Here is an 18,567-nt window from a genome sequence, read left to right as displayed (position 1 = left end):
TCCAGGTCCTTCTCCCTAGCACAAGTCATGCCCCCTCCGCCTTCCAGATCCTTCTCCCTAGCACAGGTCATGCCCTCTCCACCTTCCAGATCCTTCTCCCTAGCACAGGTCATGCCCTCTCCACCTTCCAGATCCTTCTCCCTAGCACAGGTCATGCCCCCTCCGCCTTCCAGGTCCTTCTCCCTAGGACAGGTCATGCCCTCTCCGCCTTCCAGATCCTTCTCCCTAGGACAGGTCATGCCCTCTCCGCCTTCCAGATCCTTCTCCCTAGGACAGGTCATGCCCTCTCCGCCTTCCAGATCCTTCTCCCTAGCATAGGTCATGGCCCCCTCTGCCTTCCAGGTCCTTCTCCCTAGCACAGGTCATGCCCCCTCAGCCTTCCAGGTCCTTCTCCCTAGCACAGGTCATGGCCGCCTCCGGCCTTCCAGGTCCTTCTCCCTAGCAGGTCATGGCCCCCTCTGCCTTCCAGGTCCTTCTCCCTAGCACAGGTCATGGCCCCCTCCGCCTTCCAGGTCCTTCTTCCTAGCACAGGTCATGCCCCCTCCGCCTTCTAGGTCCTTCTCCCTAGCACAGGTCATGCCACCTCCGCCTTCCAGGTCCTTCTCCCTAGCACAGGCATGCCCCTCCACCTTCCAGGTCCTTCTCCCTAGCACAGGTCATTCCCCCTCTGGCTTCCAGGTCCTTCTCCCTAGCACAGGTCATGCCCCCTCCGCCTTCCAGGTCCTTCTTCCTAGCACAGGTCATGCCCCCTCCGCCTTCTAGGTCCTTCTCCCTAGCACAGGTCATGCCACCTCCGCCTTCCATGTCCTTCTCCCTAGCACAGGTCATGCCACCTCAGCCTTCCAGGTCCTTCTCCCTAGCACAGGTCATTCCCCCTCCACCTTCCAGGTCCTTCTCCCTAGCACAGGTCATGCCCCCTCCGCCTTCCAGATCCTTCTCCCTAGCACAGGTCATGCCCCCCTCCGCCTTCCAGGTCCTTCTCCCTAGCACAGGTCATGCCCCCTCCGCCTTCCAGGTCCTTCTCCCTAGCACAGGGCATGGCCCCCTCCGCCTTCCAGGTCCTTCTCCCTAGCACAGGTCATGCCCCCCCCCTTCCAGGTCCTTCTCCCTAGCACAGGTCATTCCCCCTCCACCTTCCAGGTCCTTCTCCCTAGCACAGGTCATGCCCCCTCTGCCTTCCAGATCCTTCTCCCTAGCACAGGTCATGCCCCCCTCCACCTTCCAGGTCCTTCTCCCTAGCACAGGTCATGCCCCCTCCGCCTTCCAGGTCCTTCTCCCTAGCACAGGGCATGGCCCCCTCCGCCTTCCAGGTCCTTCTCCCTAGCACAGGCATGCCCCCCACCTTTCAGGTCCTTCTCCCTAGCACAGGTCATTCCCCCTCTGGCTTCCAGGTCCTTCTCCCTAGCACAGGTCATGCCCCCTCCGCCTTCCAGGTCCTTCTTCCTAGCACAGGTCATGCCCCCTCCGCCTTCTAGGTCCTTCTCCCTAGCACAGGTCATGCCACCTCCGCCTTCCATGTCCTTCTCCCTAGCACAGGTCATGCCACCTCAGCCTTCCAGGTCCTTCTCCCTAGCACAGGTCATTCCCCCTCCACCTTCCAGGTCCTTCTCCCTAGCACAGGTCATGCCCCCTCCGCCTTCCAGATCCTTCTCCCTAGCACAGGTCATGCCCCCCTCCGCCTTCCAGGTCCTTCTCCCTAGCACAGGTCATGCCCCCTCCGCCTTCCAGGTCCTTCTCCCTAGCACAGGGCATGGCCCCCTCCGCCTTCCAGGTCCTTCTCCCTAGCACAGGTCATGCCCCCCCCCTTCCAGGTCCTTCTCCCTAGCACAGGTCATTCCCCCTCCACCTTCCAGGTCCTTCTCCCTAGCACAGGTCATGCCCCCTCTGCCTTCCAGATCCTTCTCCCTAGCACAGGTCATGCCCCCCTCCACCTTCCAGGTCCTTCTCCCTAGCACAGGTCATGCCCCCTCCGCCTTCCAGGTCCTTCTCCCTAGCACAGGGCATGGCCCCCTCCGCCTTCCAGGTCCTTCTCCCTAGCACAGGTCATGCCCCCCACCTTTCAGGTCCTTCTCCCTAGCATAGGTCATGGCCCCCTCCGCCTTCCAGGTCCTTCTCCCTAGCACAGGTCATGGCCCCCTTCGCCTTCCAGGTCCTTCTCCCTAGCACAGGTCATGCCCTTTCTGCCTTCCAGGTCCTTCTCCCTAGCACAGGGCATGGCCCCCTCCGCCTTCCAGGTCCTTCTCCCTAGCACAGGTCATGCCCCCCACCTTTCAGGTCCTTCTCCCTAGCATAGGTCATGGCCCCCTCCGCCTTCCAGGTCCTTCTCCCTAGCACAGGTCATGCCCCTTCTGCCTTCCAGGTCCTTCTCCCTAGCACAGGTCATGCCCTTTCTGCCTTCCAGGTCCTTCTCCCTAGCACAGGTCATGGCACCCTCTCCCTTCCAGGTCCTTCTCCCTAGCACAGGTCATGCCCCCTCTGCCTTTTAGGTCCTTCTCCCTAGCACAGGTCATGCCCCCTCTGCCTTTTAGATCCTTCTCACTAGCACAGGTCATGCCACCTCCGTATCCCAGGTCCTTCTCCCTAGCACAGGGCATGGCCCCCTCCGCCTTCCAGGTCCTTCTCCCTAGCACAGGTCATGCCCCCTCTGCCTTTTAGGTCCTTCTCCCTAGCACAGGTCATGCCCCCTCTGCCTTTTAGGTCCTTCTCCCTAGCACAGGTCATGCCACCTCCGTATCCCAGGTCCTTCTCTCTAGCACAAGTCATGCCCCCCTCCGCCTTCCAGGTCCCTCTCCCTAGCACAGGTCATGCCCTTTCCGCCTTCCAGATCCTTCTCCCTAGCACAGGTCATGCCCCCTTCGCCTTCCAGGTCCTTCTTCCTAGCACAGGACATGCCCCCTCCGCCTTCCAGGTCCTTCTCCCTAGCACGTCATGCCCCCTCTGCCTTCCAGGTCCTTCTCCCTAGCACAGGGCATGGCCCCCTCCGCCTTCCAGGTCCTTCTCCCTAGCACAGGTCATGGCCCCTCCACCTTCCAGGTCCTTCTCCCTAGCACAGGTCATGCCCCTTCTGCCTTCCAGGTCCTTCTCCCTAGCACAGGTCATGCCCTTTCTGCCTTCCAGGTCCTTCTCCCTAGCACAGGTCATGGCACCCTCTCCCTTCCAGGTCCTTCTCCCTAGCACAGGTCATGCCCCCTCTGCCTTTTAGGTCCTTCTCCCTAGCACAGGTCATGCCCCCTCTGCCTTTTAGATCCTTCTCCCTAGCACAGGTCATGCCACCTCCGTATCCCAGGTCCTTCTCCCTAGCACAGGGCATGGCCCCCTCCGCCTTCCAGGTCCTTCTCCCTAGCACAGGTCATGCCCCCTCTGCCTTTTAGGTCCTTCTCCCTAGCACAGGTCATGCCCCCTCTGCCTTTTAGGTCCTTCTCCCTAGCACAGGTCATGCCACCTCCGTATCCCAGGTCCTTCTCTCTAGCACAAGTCATGCCCCCCTCCGCCTTCCAGGTCCCTCTCCCTAGCACAGGTCATGCCCTTTCCGCCTTCCAGATCCTTCTCCCTAGCACAGGTCATGCCCCCTTCGCCTTCCAGGTCCTTCTTCCTAGCACAGGACATGGCCCCCTCCGCCTTCCAGGTCCTTCTCCCTAGCACGTCATGCCCCCTCTGCCTTCCAGGTCCTTCTCCCTAGCACAGGGCATGGCCCCCTCCGCCTTCCAGGTCCTTCTCCCTAGCACAGGTCATGGCCCCTCCACCTTCCAGGTCCTTCTCCCTAGCACAGGTCATGCCCCTTCTGCCTTCCAGGTCCTTCTCCCTAGCACAGGTCATGCCCTTTCTGCCTTCCAGGTCCTTCTCCCTAGCACAGGTCATGGCACCCTCTCCCTTCCAGGTCCTTCTCCCTAGCACAGGTCATGCCCCTTCTGCCTTCCAGGTCCTTCTCCCTAGCACAGGTCATGCCCTTTCTGCCTTCCAGGTCCTTCTCCCTAGCACAGGTCATGGCACCCTCTCCCTTCCAGGTCCTTCTCCCTAGCACAGGTCATGCCCCCTCTGCCTTTTAGGTCCTTCTCCCTAGCACAGGTCATGCCCCCTCTGCCTTTTAGATCCTTCTCCCTAGCACAGGGCATGGCCCCCTCCGCCTTCCAGGTCCTTCTCCCTAGCACAGGTCATGCCCCCTCTGCCTTTTAGGTCCTTCTCCCTAGCACAGGTCATGCCCCCTCTGCCTTTTAGGTCCTTCTCCCTAGCACAGGTCATGCCACCTCCGTATCCCAGGTCCTTCTCCCTAGCACAGGGCATGGCCCCCTCCGCCTTCCAGGTCCTTCTCCCTAGCACAGGGCATGGCCCCCTCCGCCTTCCAGGTCCTTCTCCCTAGCACAGGTCATGGCCCCCTCCGCCTTCTAGATCCTTCTCCCTAGCACAGGTCTAAGGTTGCCACAGAACCTGTGTAATTCATACGTGTTCGGTTTTAAAGGAATGAGGCAACGACCCTACACAGGGTCATGTCCCCCATCTTCTAGGTCCTCCTTCCTAGCACAGTCCATGTCCCTCGCCTTCCAGGTCCTTCTCTCTATGACGTGCCTCATCTCCTATCTTACCTCCTAAGCCTTTCAAACGGCACGACAACCGACTAATCTCAATACAGCAGATAAGGTGCAGATACGCTCCGCCCCCTCCTACACAATAGCCAACGGTTAGTGCCCTCGTCACCCCTCTCTTCACCAATCACAACGTAGGTTCCGGTGTGCGTGCTCGCTCGAAGCATTGGAGTGGGCGGGGTATCAGGGCCGGGGAGGTGTGCTGTGTGCGGATAGCGGCGGAGCTCGTCAGTCGGGTCGTGGCGGCGGTGGTGACTAGTGAAGACAGACCGGTGAACACTGGAGTCGTCATCGCTCTTCTCCTCTGAGGGTGAAACCAGCTGCGGGGGGCGCCATGCTACCGGAGAATGGAAGCCGATCAAGATGTGTCTCTTAGAGAGCAGCTCTTCCACGACTGGGTCCGGGAATGCATAGTGAGTGCCGGGCTGGAATGCGGGTGTGTGGGGGGATCGCTTGGGACTTTATTGGGAGCGGTGATCGCGGGGGCTGGGGGGTGTCACCTGTGGATCACTAAACTCTCCACCAGGACTCGGGACCTCCCCATACTTCACTATTGTAGGGGGATCCGGGGCACCACACTCCTCTGATCTCCATAGGGAGGAGGGGTGGGACGACTAACCCCCCCCCCCCCCCAACTATTCTATGCTGAGACCCTGGAAAATAAAATAGTGGCAGTTGCAATTTGTGATGTCACATGATTTGCATTGTTATTTATCAAACGCATTTTCAAGAAGAAATATATTGAGTATCAGTGCAAATAAGTAAAATATTGTGCCCAATTCTTCTTATAAAAAAAAAAAAAAATATATATATATATATATATATATATATATATATATATATATATATATATATATATATATATATATATATATATATATATATATATATATATATATATATATATATATATATATATATATATAACTTGGCATTGGGTAAATAGATACCTAACAACGTGTCTGGTCTTAAAATTGCACACATCTGCGGGATCACAATAAACACCCCCCAAATCCTCCATAGGCGACACTTTAAACGCCATTATCAATAGAGTAACCCACGAACTCTAGAATTGTTACGATCTCTCTGACGTTCACAGCAGTCATCTGTACACATGTTTGCTCTATGCTGCACTTTTTATATGGGGAGGGGGTGCTTTACGTTTTATTATTTTATACACTTTAATAAAAAAACAAAAAACTTTATTGTCATCACAAAGGGGGCTGAGAAGCCCCTATAACAGTGATGGCGAACCTTGGCACTCCAGATGTTTTGGAACTACATTACCCATGATGCTAAACTTCACTGCAGAGTGCATAAGCATCATGGGAAATGTAGTTCCAAAACATCTGGGATGCCGAGGTTCACCATCGCTGCCCTATGTAATCGTATGGGAAAATGACTGATCTTCTTTATGGAGATATTAGGGATCTGTTAGACCCCCAATGTCTCCCCTACCCTCTGGTTCAACAATTCCAGCACAGATCATGTTTGAATAGCCAAAGAAGGATAGCTGTGACCCCGGAAGTGACATAATACATATCGCTTGCAGGTGGGAATGGATGTTCCCCAAGTAACTCCTGCTCGCTCCAGGAAGCTGTGAAATAGAAGAGCCCAGGAAACTCTGCATGTGCTGCCGCTGGGGAAAGGGGCCTCTAGGGCAGTGATGGTGAACTTTGGCACCCCAGATGTTTTGGCACTACATTTCCCATGATGATGCAGTGTAGATGAGCATCATGGGAAATGTAGTTTGAAAATATCTAGGGTGGCAAGGTTCACCATCACTGCTGTAGGACTATCTGATCGCTTTTATCAGAAACCCTTCTCTGACTTGTAAAACTGGCATCAAGCTCACAGTTGCAGCAGCCGTGAGCTGGATTTAGGCCCCTTTCGCACTGCAGCGACTCGAAAGTCGTGCGATTTTTGACACGATTTCAGGCAAGGCCTGTGTAAACTTGAGCTCTATGGACCTCAACTGGCATCAAAGTAGTACAGGGACTACTTTGAAGTCTGTGCAACTTGAAGTCGCACAGATATGAATGGTTATCATCGGGAATCGTGGGGTACAACTTGTAATGCGACTGATGTCCAAAGTCGCAGGAAAAGTCGCGCAAGTGTGAAAGGGGCCGTAACCAATTTTGGTACAAACGTACCTTGGTGTTTAAACTTCACTGAGCTTTATTTGTAGTAGACACATCAATAGACTGTTTTGGTTCTTGTGTTGCAATAGTATGTACATCTTCTGCTGAAAAACAATGATTTTACAATGTATGTTTGCATACAGTGATCAACACTTGTCAGTGCAAATAGACCATAAGGGCTTGCTCTCATGTGCTGCCCCTCTGAACAGAGGTCTGTGGTGGATCACTTTTCAGAGGGTGTTTGTCAGGGAGTGAGGATGGGATATGCCGCCTGCTAACTACCTGTTTTGACCCTAAAAAGGGCAAACCACTGTACCGCAACCACATACATTGCATGCTCTTACAACCTGGCCCATACGCTTACAAAGGTTGTATTCAGTGGCAGTATCAGCCACCGAATACGACAAGCCATTTAATTTTTGCTGTAGTAGCAAAGCATCATGGCATGTGTACAGCCCTGAGCAGCTGCATGCCCTTTAGGTAGGCTGCATGGGTGTCAAACAGGCGGCCCTCCAGCTGTTGAAGAACTACAAGTCCCATCAAGCCTCTGCCGTGGGAGTCGTGCTTGTAACTGTCAGACTTGCAATGAATGCCTCATAAGACTTTTAGTTACGCAACAGCTGGAGGGCCACCAGTTTGACACCTGTGAGGTAGGGGGGCAATTGCAGAGTGGTAAAACTGCTGCTCAGCTTTTACCACCCACTGGCCACCCGTGTGAATAAGCCCTTAAAAAAACAAACAAAAAAAAACTCCACTTTAAGTCAGTAACTACAAATACTGCAGCTGCTGACTTTTTTAAAATATGGACACTTGCCTGTCCAGGGTGCCCGCGATGTCCTCACCCGAAGCCGATCTATCTCTCTGCTCTCAGGTGCGCCACTGCAATCTTTGTTAAGAGAATCTGGAAGTGAAGCCTTGTGGCTTCACTTCCTGGTTCCCTACTGTACATGCTCGACTTGCTCTGCGCGTTCCCACTGGTCCCTGCTGTCTCCTGGGACCCATGTGTCTCTCAGAAGACAGCGGAGGGGGGGCGGGAAGTGGCGTAGATACTCGCGGGTGGCTCGGGTATCTATGCCCGGTAGTGGGAGCAGGATACCTGTATTAGATAGGTATCTGCTCCCTCCTCCCACCTGAAAGGTGCCAAACGTGACACCGGAGGTGAGGAAAAGGGGAATTTCCATTTTTTGTGTGGAAATTCGCTTTAAAGTATAACTAAAAGCACAACTTTTTTTTATTTATTTTTTTGTTTTAGAGGGATTAGAACGCCTGGCTGATTTTGCACCCTTTAGGGAGATTCACCCTCTCTGTCCTGTTTACTATTATTCTTGAAAGTGAAAAAAAATCCTAAATTTTCAGGTGTCCCAGCAACACAGAGGAATTCTTCCAAAGAGGACACTAGTTCTGGTGACCTGGGGTACCCAATGGGACACAGATGGCAAAAAAATAAACTGACTGGGATTCTAACCCTGCCTCTATTTATCCAAAATGAGAAAAAAAGTTTTGCCTTTTAGTTCTACTTTAACTGCTTTTTGACCAACCACTGCAGTTATACTGCGACAGGTTGGCTCCCACACGTGAGCTGTCGTAGCTATACGTCAGCTCGAGGGGTCGGATGCGCGCCCACTGCACAGCGGGGGTGCCGGTGCTCGTGGCTGATGGTATCGATAACCACAGGAGACACAGAACAGGGATGAGTGTGTGTAAACACACACTTCCCTGTTCTGACAGGAGTTACAGATCGTGTGTTCCTATTGGCTAGAACCCACGATCCGTCCCTTCCTCCATTCAGTCCCCTCCCCCTTCAGTTAGACTCACCTCCCAGACTCACCTTCCAGTTAACCCCTCAATCGCCCCCTAGTGTTAACACCTTCACTGCCAGTGTGACATTTTTACAGTAATCAATGCAATTTTATAGCACTGATCGCTGTATTAATGCCAATGGTCCCAAACATCACAAAATTGTCCGATGTGTCCACTATGTCAGTCACGATAAAAATCGCAGATTGCCACCATTACTAGTAAAAAAAATAATAATAAAAATGCTATAAATCTATCCCCTATTTTGTAGACCAGTGATTCTCAACCAGGGTTCCGTGGAACCTTAGGGTTCCTCCAGAGGTTACTAGGGGTTCCTTCAGCATTGGGAAGTTTCTGCCTCTCGGATAAGTTCCTACTCACACCATTGATCTTTTTATCTATCTGTAAGGAGGTAATTCTTCCCAATGACCACAAGTGTAAGGACCATTCTTCCCACTGACCATCACACTATTGTATCATGAGTTGTAGATTTCTAATTTTTAGCGGGTTCCCTGAGACCAAAGAACTATTTCAAGGGTTCCTTTGTGTTGAAAAGGTTGAGAGAGGCTGTTGTAGACTGTAAAACTTTTACGCAAACCAATCATTATATGCTTATTACGTTTTTTTAAAAATTTTTTTTTTTGTTTTACCAAAAATATGTAGAATACATATCGGCCTAAACTGAGAAAAAAAAAAGAAAGTTTTCTTTAATATATATATTTTTGGGGGATATTTATTTTAGCAAAAAAATGGAGCGACAATTTTGAAAACAAAAAAGGCATTTTGTTTATAGCGCAAAAAATAAAAACCGCAGAGGTGATCGTATACCACCAAAAGAAAGCTTTATTTAGGGGGGGGGGGGACATCAATTTTGTTTGTGTACAACATCGCACGACCGCGCAATTGTCAGTTCAGCGCAGTTTATAAAGTGCTCTGGTCAGGTAGATTCTTCCTGGGCTGAAGTGGTTAAATGTAGTAGGGCATGCTTGAAAGCTGACATCTCTGAAATTCTCTGTGGCCAGTATTGGGCTCCATGCACACTGGATGTTAAAATAATGTTATAAAAACGGCAGTAGCTTTGCAGTGAGTCTTCTATCATTTTTAGCGTTTTTTAATGTTTGTCTTTTTTTTTTTTTTTCAGTGGATCAAAAACTTTAAATGCTGGTGAGCCATGTTTTCAGTAAAAAGACTCCTGAACGCAATTTTTTTTTTTTTTTTTTTGCGTTCATAAAACAGCCCATAAACTCCACTGCTGATAAATGTCCGAAAAAGTCCATGTGTGCACATAGGATAACATAGTGGGGAGTTCATGGGCTGTTAAAAAACAAAACAAAACAAAACGCTCTGACTGCCAAAAACGGCTGTTTATGAGCTTCAATGTGCATGGAGCCTAATGGTGCCCGTATATTGGTGAAATGATGATTTGTATGATGGCTGTATTTTAGATTTATAAGGCTGTTTGTACATAAATTACTGGAATGATCAAGTAAATAAACATTTTATATATATTTTTACCTCTCCTAATTGGTGTAATTGGAGAATGTGTTGTTTTTTTATTTTTTTTTATTTTAAGGCTTTGATGGTTAGCATATATCATTGATATCCCGCTTATGTAGATCTAGTCTGTGAACAATCGCCCTATGAGCTTGTAGTCCCTGATAAGTACTTCAACATTTTATTTTATTTTTGACCCTCGTCTGTGATTTCCATAGGTTGCAGATAGAGCCCACCATGAAACATGATAACTATCACCACTGTCCAAACTTAAATTGGCCATAGATGTATAGATTATTATTATTATTATTATTTTTTTGCTCAGCCTTCATTGGGTTGAAGGAAAAAAATCTTTATAACAGACTCCACGCTGACTGTTAAAATAACGGAACAGCGTGTAATTGGAAGTAGCTGCCTTTTCAAGGATGGGCAGGAGGATGGTGATGGTTCCCCACCCCCCCCCCCTCCCCCCGAGGTTTGCACTGGAGGACCTCTATTGACCACTTCCATTCTTCTGATGGTATCTGGAGATGCTTTGTGAACACGTGATGAACATTCTGGTGCATATCCATTTCCATGAATAATGATGACATGCTTTCCATGAATATTGACTTCTGTAGCTCTACACTTGATGAATGAAAACGTCTCGGTCATAGTGCTCTGGTCCCATCTTTATGCTCAGAGCATATGATCAATCAGGGAATGTTGAGGGTTATGAGCCACTGACCGCCCTCTGATGGAGATCTATTTTGATGATTTCCGCGCTATTTATTATGGGGAAGGGGGCTGTAGGGTCATCAGTGAGATGCTGCCTGAAGCCAGCAGGGATGCCATTATTTCACTTATAAGTTCCTAGTTTGTACCAAGGGGAGATATCTGGTCTAGTTCAGGCATGTTCTCTGTGCTTGTGGGTTTCCTCCAGGTACTCTGCCTGTCTCCCCAAACTCGTGCTTATAGGGTAATTGGCTAATGTAATATGTATATACAGATTGGTTCTATGCATGTTATCGCCTTCTGCATTCACAAGGAAAGACTTGGTCACCTACCTTGTAAAAAAAAAAAAAAAAAAATTCACCAAGAAAATCCTATGGATTTGGCTCTCAAGTGTATCAGATATGGTGTCCAGAGAGCTGGAACATAGAATTTCCTAGTTCATCACTTTTTAAAGGATAAATTCACCTTTCATTGCATCCATATTCGGGGTGTAACATGTTATGATTGCACCCTTACCCACCAATCCCTACTGTGACAGTAGACCAGGGATCTTCTCCCCATATCTACTGCCACAATAAAAGACGTGTAAGAAAAATAAAATGAAAAATCAACCAGCGCTAAAAAACACAACAAATACAGTGAAAAGAAATATAAAAGTGCAGCTAGAATACTGTAGGTCAAATTACCAAATCCCACATTTCAAAATTCAAAAAATATATCAGTACAGCGCAAATACAAAATAATACAGAAAATATCATAAAGTGAAAAAAAATATGAATAAGAAGTCCATATAGTGAAAGAGATATTCAGAAAGAGTCCACTTGTGTAATATATCTTCAATCAATAAATCAAGTGACGATGTGATCCCTTCACCATTGAGCAAGTTGAACTCTCACCTCAACAAGTGGACCTCTGTATTATTTTGTATTTGCGCTGTACTGATATATTTTTTGAACAATAAAAGACGTGACCATTTTGGGACTTTGCCGGGCGTGTCACAGGGTCCTGTGAATGGAAAGCGACAAGGTCCGGCAGCCTTTGCGGCTGTCAGTTTTGTAGTTTTTCAATGAACTACCATGGCACTGTCATAGTCCATTAAGTCTTCCTGTCAGAATGTATGAGCAAGCCGATAGACTGACAGATTTGCAATAGAGTTGCATGGAAATTTTGGCGACCAAAACATACGCAAAAATGGTGTTACTGGCATTTTACCCATAAGAGAAAAGGGGGCTCATAGTGGTGCCGAAAACGCATGCAGATTGGAGAACTCTAACTCGGCAGGAAATATGTTGGACCTTGGCAGGGAGGCCACTGATTTCCCCCACAGTGAGGAAGGGGTTTGGCAAGGTACAGGCTTTTCCACTTTGGCTGTGGCTGCTTTCTAAGCAAAATTAACTGTAAGATTTTGCACACTTTTTGGTTTTAATGTACCTGGATCATATTTTTGTACCTGGATTGTATATGAGATTTTAAACCAAAAATTCACTTGGGCTTTCATTCTAAATGTAACAAGTCCATAAATATTGTTCCATTATAATGCAACCCTAATAATTTAGCTTTATAGTTGTCAACTAGACCTTATTTTGACATGCATGTACTTGCACAACTGATTTGTAATGTTCTTATGTGTTTCTCAAGGGTGGTTGTGTGCCCTGGCCGTCACTTTTTAGTTTCCTGTCACTAGCTGATGTAGTTTTTATCAACATCCTGCGTTGAGAATATGCCACGCCATTATACCAGCATGTGTGGGAAGTTCGTTTGACAGCTAGAAACTCCTATGTACGTAATCGGGCTTAGGCAAACATTACTGGCACTTCTCAAGCCAAGGGAAAGAAAGGTTACTGACTTAACCTGTGCTAAGAATGGAAGGATGCTGCTGTTTTTGACACTGGCTTATATTTCAGAACTCTTTTCGGGTTGTATATATATATATATATATATATATATATATAATTTTTTTTTTTTTTTTTTTTTTTGATGAGTCTGACTACTGTGCGTTTCAGTTACTGATTGCAGGTTTCTTTAAAAAAAAAAAAAAACACTGCACATTTTGTACACCACTTTTTTTTTTTTTTTTTTTTGAAAGGTGAACTTATCCTTTTAACGACTTCCCTACCAGGCCAGTTCTGGCTTTTTTTTTTTTTTTTTTTTTTTTTTTTTATATAGCAGAGACCCTAGAGAATAAAATGGCAATCCTTGCAATATTTTATGTCACACAGTATTGGCGCAGCAATTTTTTTGGGGATAAATCTTACTAAATTTTAATGCAAAATAACACTATCACCCAATTTATCTATTTTTAGGTAAGATATAAAGGATATTACACTGTGTAAATAGATACCTCGCATCACACTTTTAAAATTTGTGCACGGAATGGCACCATACTACGGTACTTAACATGTAAAAATTTTTTAAATATTGAAATTTTTATCAGTTTAGTGTTGGGAGGTTTAGCTCTATAATTATTGCTCTTGCTATAACGTTCGTGGTGGGAACTCCCGTTTACACATGCGTATGGAACCTAGGCACGTGTTTTCTTCTGTGTGCAAGCACGGGGGGGCTGAGGTGCTTAAAGTGTTTTTTATCTTTACACTTCCCCTTTTTTTCCACTTTTATTCCTATTACAATAAATGTAAACCTCCCTTGTAATAGGAATAAGACATGACAGGTCCTCTTTATTGAGACCTCTGGGTTCAATAAGACCCTGGATATCTCCTATACTCTGAAAAGCATAGAAAAAAAACCTCCAAAACTTTGATCTCTGCTTTCCAGGGGGGGGGGTATAATGTCAGTGTTCATCTGCCAGAGCCAGAAGCGATGTCATGTTGTCGCTTCTGGCCTCCCAGTATCATAGAGATGGCTGGAGACCATCTGGTCCATGGCCAAGTCTATGGGAGAGCCCAGCGGGGTCCCTCCTGTTGCCTATAAAAGCAATCCATCGGCTAATCAGCCACTAGAATGGCTTTTACAAGAGAGGGAATCTCCGAATAAATTTAGGAACTGGGATGATCATCAGGCATCATCCCTGTATAACCATGTTCAGGACATCATATGACCTCCTACGGTTGGGAATTGGTTAATGGTCCTATAATCTATTTTTAATGAAATTGTTCTTGCTTTGCTCTTTTTTTTTTTTTTTTTTTTTTTTTTTGTCATCTCGTGTGAAATCCTGAAAAAATGACCCGTTGGGGCGCCTTGAGGACTAGTGTTGAGAAACACTGGACATCTCATAGTCCAGCTCGGGTACAACCATTCTATGAATGCCTATAGGTAGGTAAGGTATATCATAGCTGGGGTTCCCAGGCTTTGAGAAATGTACGTAACCTATATATACACACTTTAAACCTCAGCTAAATAGACTTCTTCCTGCATGCATTAGCGATGGATTATTCAGCTGAAACGGAGGAGAGTAGTCCGTTTTTGTGGTGTTAGTAAGTGGTGTTAGTGAGTCCCGGGACTGAGTGAGTGAGAAGTCTTATTTTAAAAAAAAAAAAAGAAAAAAAGCTTTTTTCGAGCGTGGCTGTCCAGAATCACTCTCCATATATTGCCTCCTGACTCGAACATGAGGCTTCAATTTTGAAGAGATGCTAACGCTTAATGTGAACAGCACAATGTGCTGTCTATATATCTTGTGCATAGGCGTTTGAGGGGCGTTTTTTAGTGCATGTCAAACGTCTGCTGTTAATGCCAGTGTGAACTAAGCCTTAAAGTGGTTGTAAACCTCGGACGTGAAATATGAACAAAGCATATCCCTCTATTAAGAGCTCTAAGCGTCATTTGTCTGCTGCTTCATTCCTCTAAAAGCATGAGTTGCTTCTGACAAGTTTTCCTGACACCAAGAGATAAAATGTTGACGGGAGGGATCTCAAGCAGATTGACAGCCTCAGCTCTGTTCTCCTGTGCTGTGTAAAGGGTGTGTGTACCTTCTCTCCAATGAGCTCACTGATGTAACTTTTGAAGATCAAGCCACTTGCAATGGGGGGCACCGAAGCAGATTCCCAAGCTGCGGCTCTGTGTGTCCATTCAGAGAGGCGCTGATTGGCGCTCTCTCACTGGCTGTGCCATTGGGCTGTGTCAGCCAGTGAGGGAGAGTCCCCAGAGAGCCGAGGCTCTTGTGCACATCACTAGATTGAGATGGGGCTCAGGTAAGTATTAGGGGGGCTGGGGAAGCTGCCGCGCACAAGTTTTTTACCTTTGTGCACAGAATATATGAAGGTAAAAAACCTTTGAGCCTTTAGAATCACTTTAATTTGTAGACTCTGGTTGGGAGCGGTGAGATTGTACAATCTGGAGATCTGAGCTTTGTTGAAAAAGACAAGTATGGGTGTGTCTTTCCGAATAGTGTTCCTGTTTAGTGGGTTTATTACAGGTCAGTGTGTGCTGTTTGTGTATCCATTTTTTTCCCCAATGGTATGTGGACATGTATAGGCTTGTGTATGGCATGCACAGCAGGAAATCAAGGTGTAGCCTCATAACGGGTATGAATTGTTTCAGTACCGCAATACTATTAGTCCTAACACTTTTTAGGCCGGATTCACACCTATGCATTTTTAGTGCAATTTGCACTACAGAATGTGTTTCATAGGAAACCATGTTAAATGGACTGTAGTGCAAATCTTCAAAATGCAAAAAGCACTAAAAATGCATAGGTGTGAATCCAGCCTTAAATGGAATCTGTCACAAAACAATATCTCGGTGTGTGGAAAGCTACCATTCTGGGCCTCATTTTCCAAGTGATAGTTTGGGGTGCAGCGAAGGCTAATTTATTTGCTTTCATTGCAAGTGATGGTAAGTATTGCAGAACTGGTACTGAACTTTGCAACAGAATGGCTGCTTCCATTTGAGGCTTCTCAAACACTTTTTGATTCACCTGTACCTACTGTAAGTCACCAGGACCAAAAAAGTGAATCTTCCTAAATTGGGATGGAGACCACAATAAAAGAACTGGCAGGGTTCTAATATTAAATAATATGGCTTTAGATTGACTTTATTGCTGAGCTCAAAGCTAAAATACTGTAGAAGCAAATGGGAATTACTTTTAATCTTGTGCAGGTAGTTTAGTGACTTGCGGCTGCCTGACAGCACAGCGAGATCCTTGATGTCCAGTTCCGCTGTAGCCCACTTCAATCCTAAATGGCTATGATCTTGCTACTGGACAATGAAGGAGCAGCAGCATGCTGATGAGTCATCCCTCTGCTCACTGTGCTTTTTTTATTGTCAGCACTTCTGCTGCAGAGTTATATGCTCCATCGTTCTAGCCAATCCCCCTCACAGTGGGAATATTTCTGTCCAAGGGTCAGAAGGCAAATAATGTACTTAGTCACTACAGTTTGTTAATGAATCTGTCTGGATTTGAGCTTCAGCTAACAATCTGGTAGCTATTCTGTTTGTCAGGTGGGTGACTCTGCTGCTTGAGATCCTGCTGCTGGTGATTTGTCAGCAGTATTGCTATGAGTTGGCCTGTTTGTCCCTTCCATTGCTAACGCTCAAGATTCAGCAGCGTTCAATCCAGAAACCTCTGCCTACAGCAGGAGCTATTCCATAGGGAGAGACGGGCAACCTCCTTGGCAACCCTGCCCCAGGTGATTAATTTCTAGTGGCAGAACTCTCCATCTGAGATCAGCCTAAAGCCTAGTATACACGGGACAAATGTCAGCCGGCATCGGCCAGTTTAAAAGAAATCGCCCGACATTCGGCCCGTGTGTATGGCAGCCGGTCCAACAGACTTTGGGCTAGGTTCCCACTTGTGCCAGTCAGAAACACATGCAAAACCTTATGCATTCCTATCCCACAGGCAAAAGGCACTGCCCTTTAGCAGACTCGCAGTGCCAATCATTTTTTCAATGGCACCTACACGTATCGGCAAACGCAACACATTTTCTCCCATGCCAAATCACATTGTACTGCGGGACCATATGACTCAGGGTGAAATATTAGAGAGGAGGGGAATTTGGTAGGTTGGGTTATTTTTGTTTGACCATTTATTTTGTTTCCCACTATCAAATTCTCAATAAAGCTAGTAGACTGGCTTTCAATCGAGCATATGTACAAATTCAAGAGAATGTTCATATAAAACTTCTAGTGCATTTGATGAATGTTGGTTGAAAAGACCATATGCTTATAACGTTCGGTTATAGTTTAAATGGACTTTCCCCAAACGAAACCGCATGCACTGTTAGATCGGCCATACACGGGTCGAATCTCGGCCGGTTCAGCAGGAACTGTGGCTGAGACTCTGATGGGCAGGTGGAATGTACCAAGTTGATCGATCGACTTGGGTACAACCAGCCTGCTGGATTCTCTTGTGATTATCACTAGCGACTGCTTTAGCCATCAGCGATAATCGCCGTCTTCTCCCAACAGAGAAGACAATTGCTGATTCCCCTGTCAGCCCTGTCGGTGTTGATGGTGGAATTGTGCAAATTTCTTTCCTGCAACCCGTGGTTACAGGAAAGGAATTTGCACAGTCTGTGGCCAGCTTTTTTTTTTTTTTTTCTTCTCCATCAGATTTTTCTTATCACTGTGGTTGAAAACAAATGTTGCTTTGTTTGTCACTAATAAATAGAAAATCCAATTAACATTCTTAAAGTAGAACTATAGGCAAAACCTCTTCCTATAGGCAAAATTATGGGGAGAGTGTTAAACCCTATCCTCCCTCCAGGGCACTCCAGGTCAACAAAACTAGTGTCCTCATTGGAAGATTTCTCCTCTACTACTTTTTTGAGGACAACCCAAAATTTAGGACTTTCTTTTACTTTCAATGATAATGGTAAACGGGACAAATAGAGTGAATCTCCCTAACGGGGGCACAGACAGCAATACAAACTGATAGGTTTTGCCTTTTTAGTTATACTTTTAACTATTACAAAAACTGAGTGTGCAGCTCGTCATTGCAAGAGACCTGGTATGTCTTCTGCAATAGCAAACACTTATCTACCTGCTCGCAGTCTTCTATTGAGCACACACTGAGCCGCACATGCACAGCTCAGCAGGCATTCCCAGCAGCATTCAGCTGTGCCCGAATTACTAATTACAGTGCATATGCACAGGATGATGTCATTCACCACCGGCCAATCGAGAGGCTGTTGACAGTGACTGGCAAGGGGTGTAACTGCCGCATCACTAATAGGTGAAAGGGAGTATTTCTGTGGGTTTGGTTCCACTTTAAAATCATCCAATTTGTATTGCTTCAGCACTTGTATCACTTCCAGCACAGTAGCTGAAATCTAGACTGAGGGTTACATATAGGGTCTGTATTGTGAACAGACTTGAGTCGTGTGATTGTGTTCTATATATAAGCATGGAAAGTGTTACGTAAGATCTAACCCCCTGGGCTGAATAATGGTTTTTACCTTTTTTAGAGCCGAGCCATTTGATACATGAACTTTAATCCTCTAATTGAGCATCGCAGCTATAAATCTAATCCTTGAGTGGCTTGTGCGTTAGGATTTTCAGATGATGCTTCATGGTCGGGGGCTCTATTAATTGAGTTCTTCCAAGAACATAATTGGGTTGTGTACAACCTTGATTCTCTCTAGCTCAAGGTGGTTGCGGTGTATGTGTGTGTGTCTTTTTTTTAATCTATTTTTGTGATTGAACAGTAAAAAGTGACTTATTAATCGTTAATCGAGAGCGTAATTTTTTTATTTATTTTTTTCCCCTCGAGATCTTTAAAGCATTTTCCCATTTCTTTATATGCATAGAATTTTCTGCTCAAGCCGACAGCTTTTAAGGAAACAAAACAAAACCAGACAGTCTGCCAAGCAATATTTAATCAGCCCCGAGCTAACTATAGACATTGTAACATTTTGTTCTTTTAGATCAAAGGATTTAACTTCGGT

General features: G+C 46.6%; 1 protein-coding gene across 1 annotated transcript in view; it reads left to right on the top strand.

The window, feature by feature from the left end:
- Window positions 1–4,771: 4,771 nt before the first annotated feature.
- LMBR1L (limb development membrane protein 1 like) overlaps window positions 4,772–18,567 on the top strand; it is a 90,240-nt gene continuing 76,444 nt past the window's right edge. Inside the window, exon 1 of the mRNA XM_077483339.1 lies at window positions 4,772–4,993. Within this exon, the coding sequence (XP_077339465.1) occupies window positions 4,928–4,993 (66 nt within the window). The 5' untranslated portion in view covers window positions 4,772–4,927. The remainder of the gene's footprint in view (window positions 4,994–18,567) is intronic.

This window comes from Lithobates pipiens, unplaced genomic scaffold (genome assembly GCF_037356315.1).
Source record: "Lithobates pipiens isolate NorthernLeopardFrog02 unplaced genomic scaffold, aLitPip1_a1.2 Scaffold_16, whole genome shotgun sequence".
Classification (NCBI taxonomy): domain Eukaryota; kingdom Metazoa; phylum Chordata; class Amphibia; order Anura; family Ranidae; genus Lithobates; species Lithobates pipiens.
Note: the sequence above shows the minus strand (reverse complement) of the source record. Positions and strands in the feature narration are given on the sequence as shown.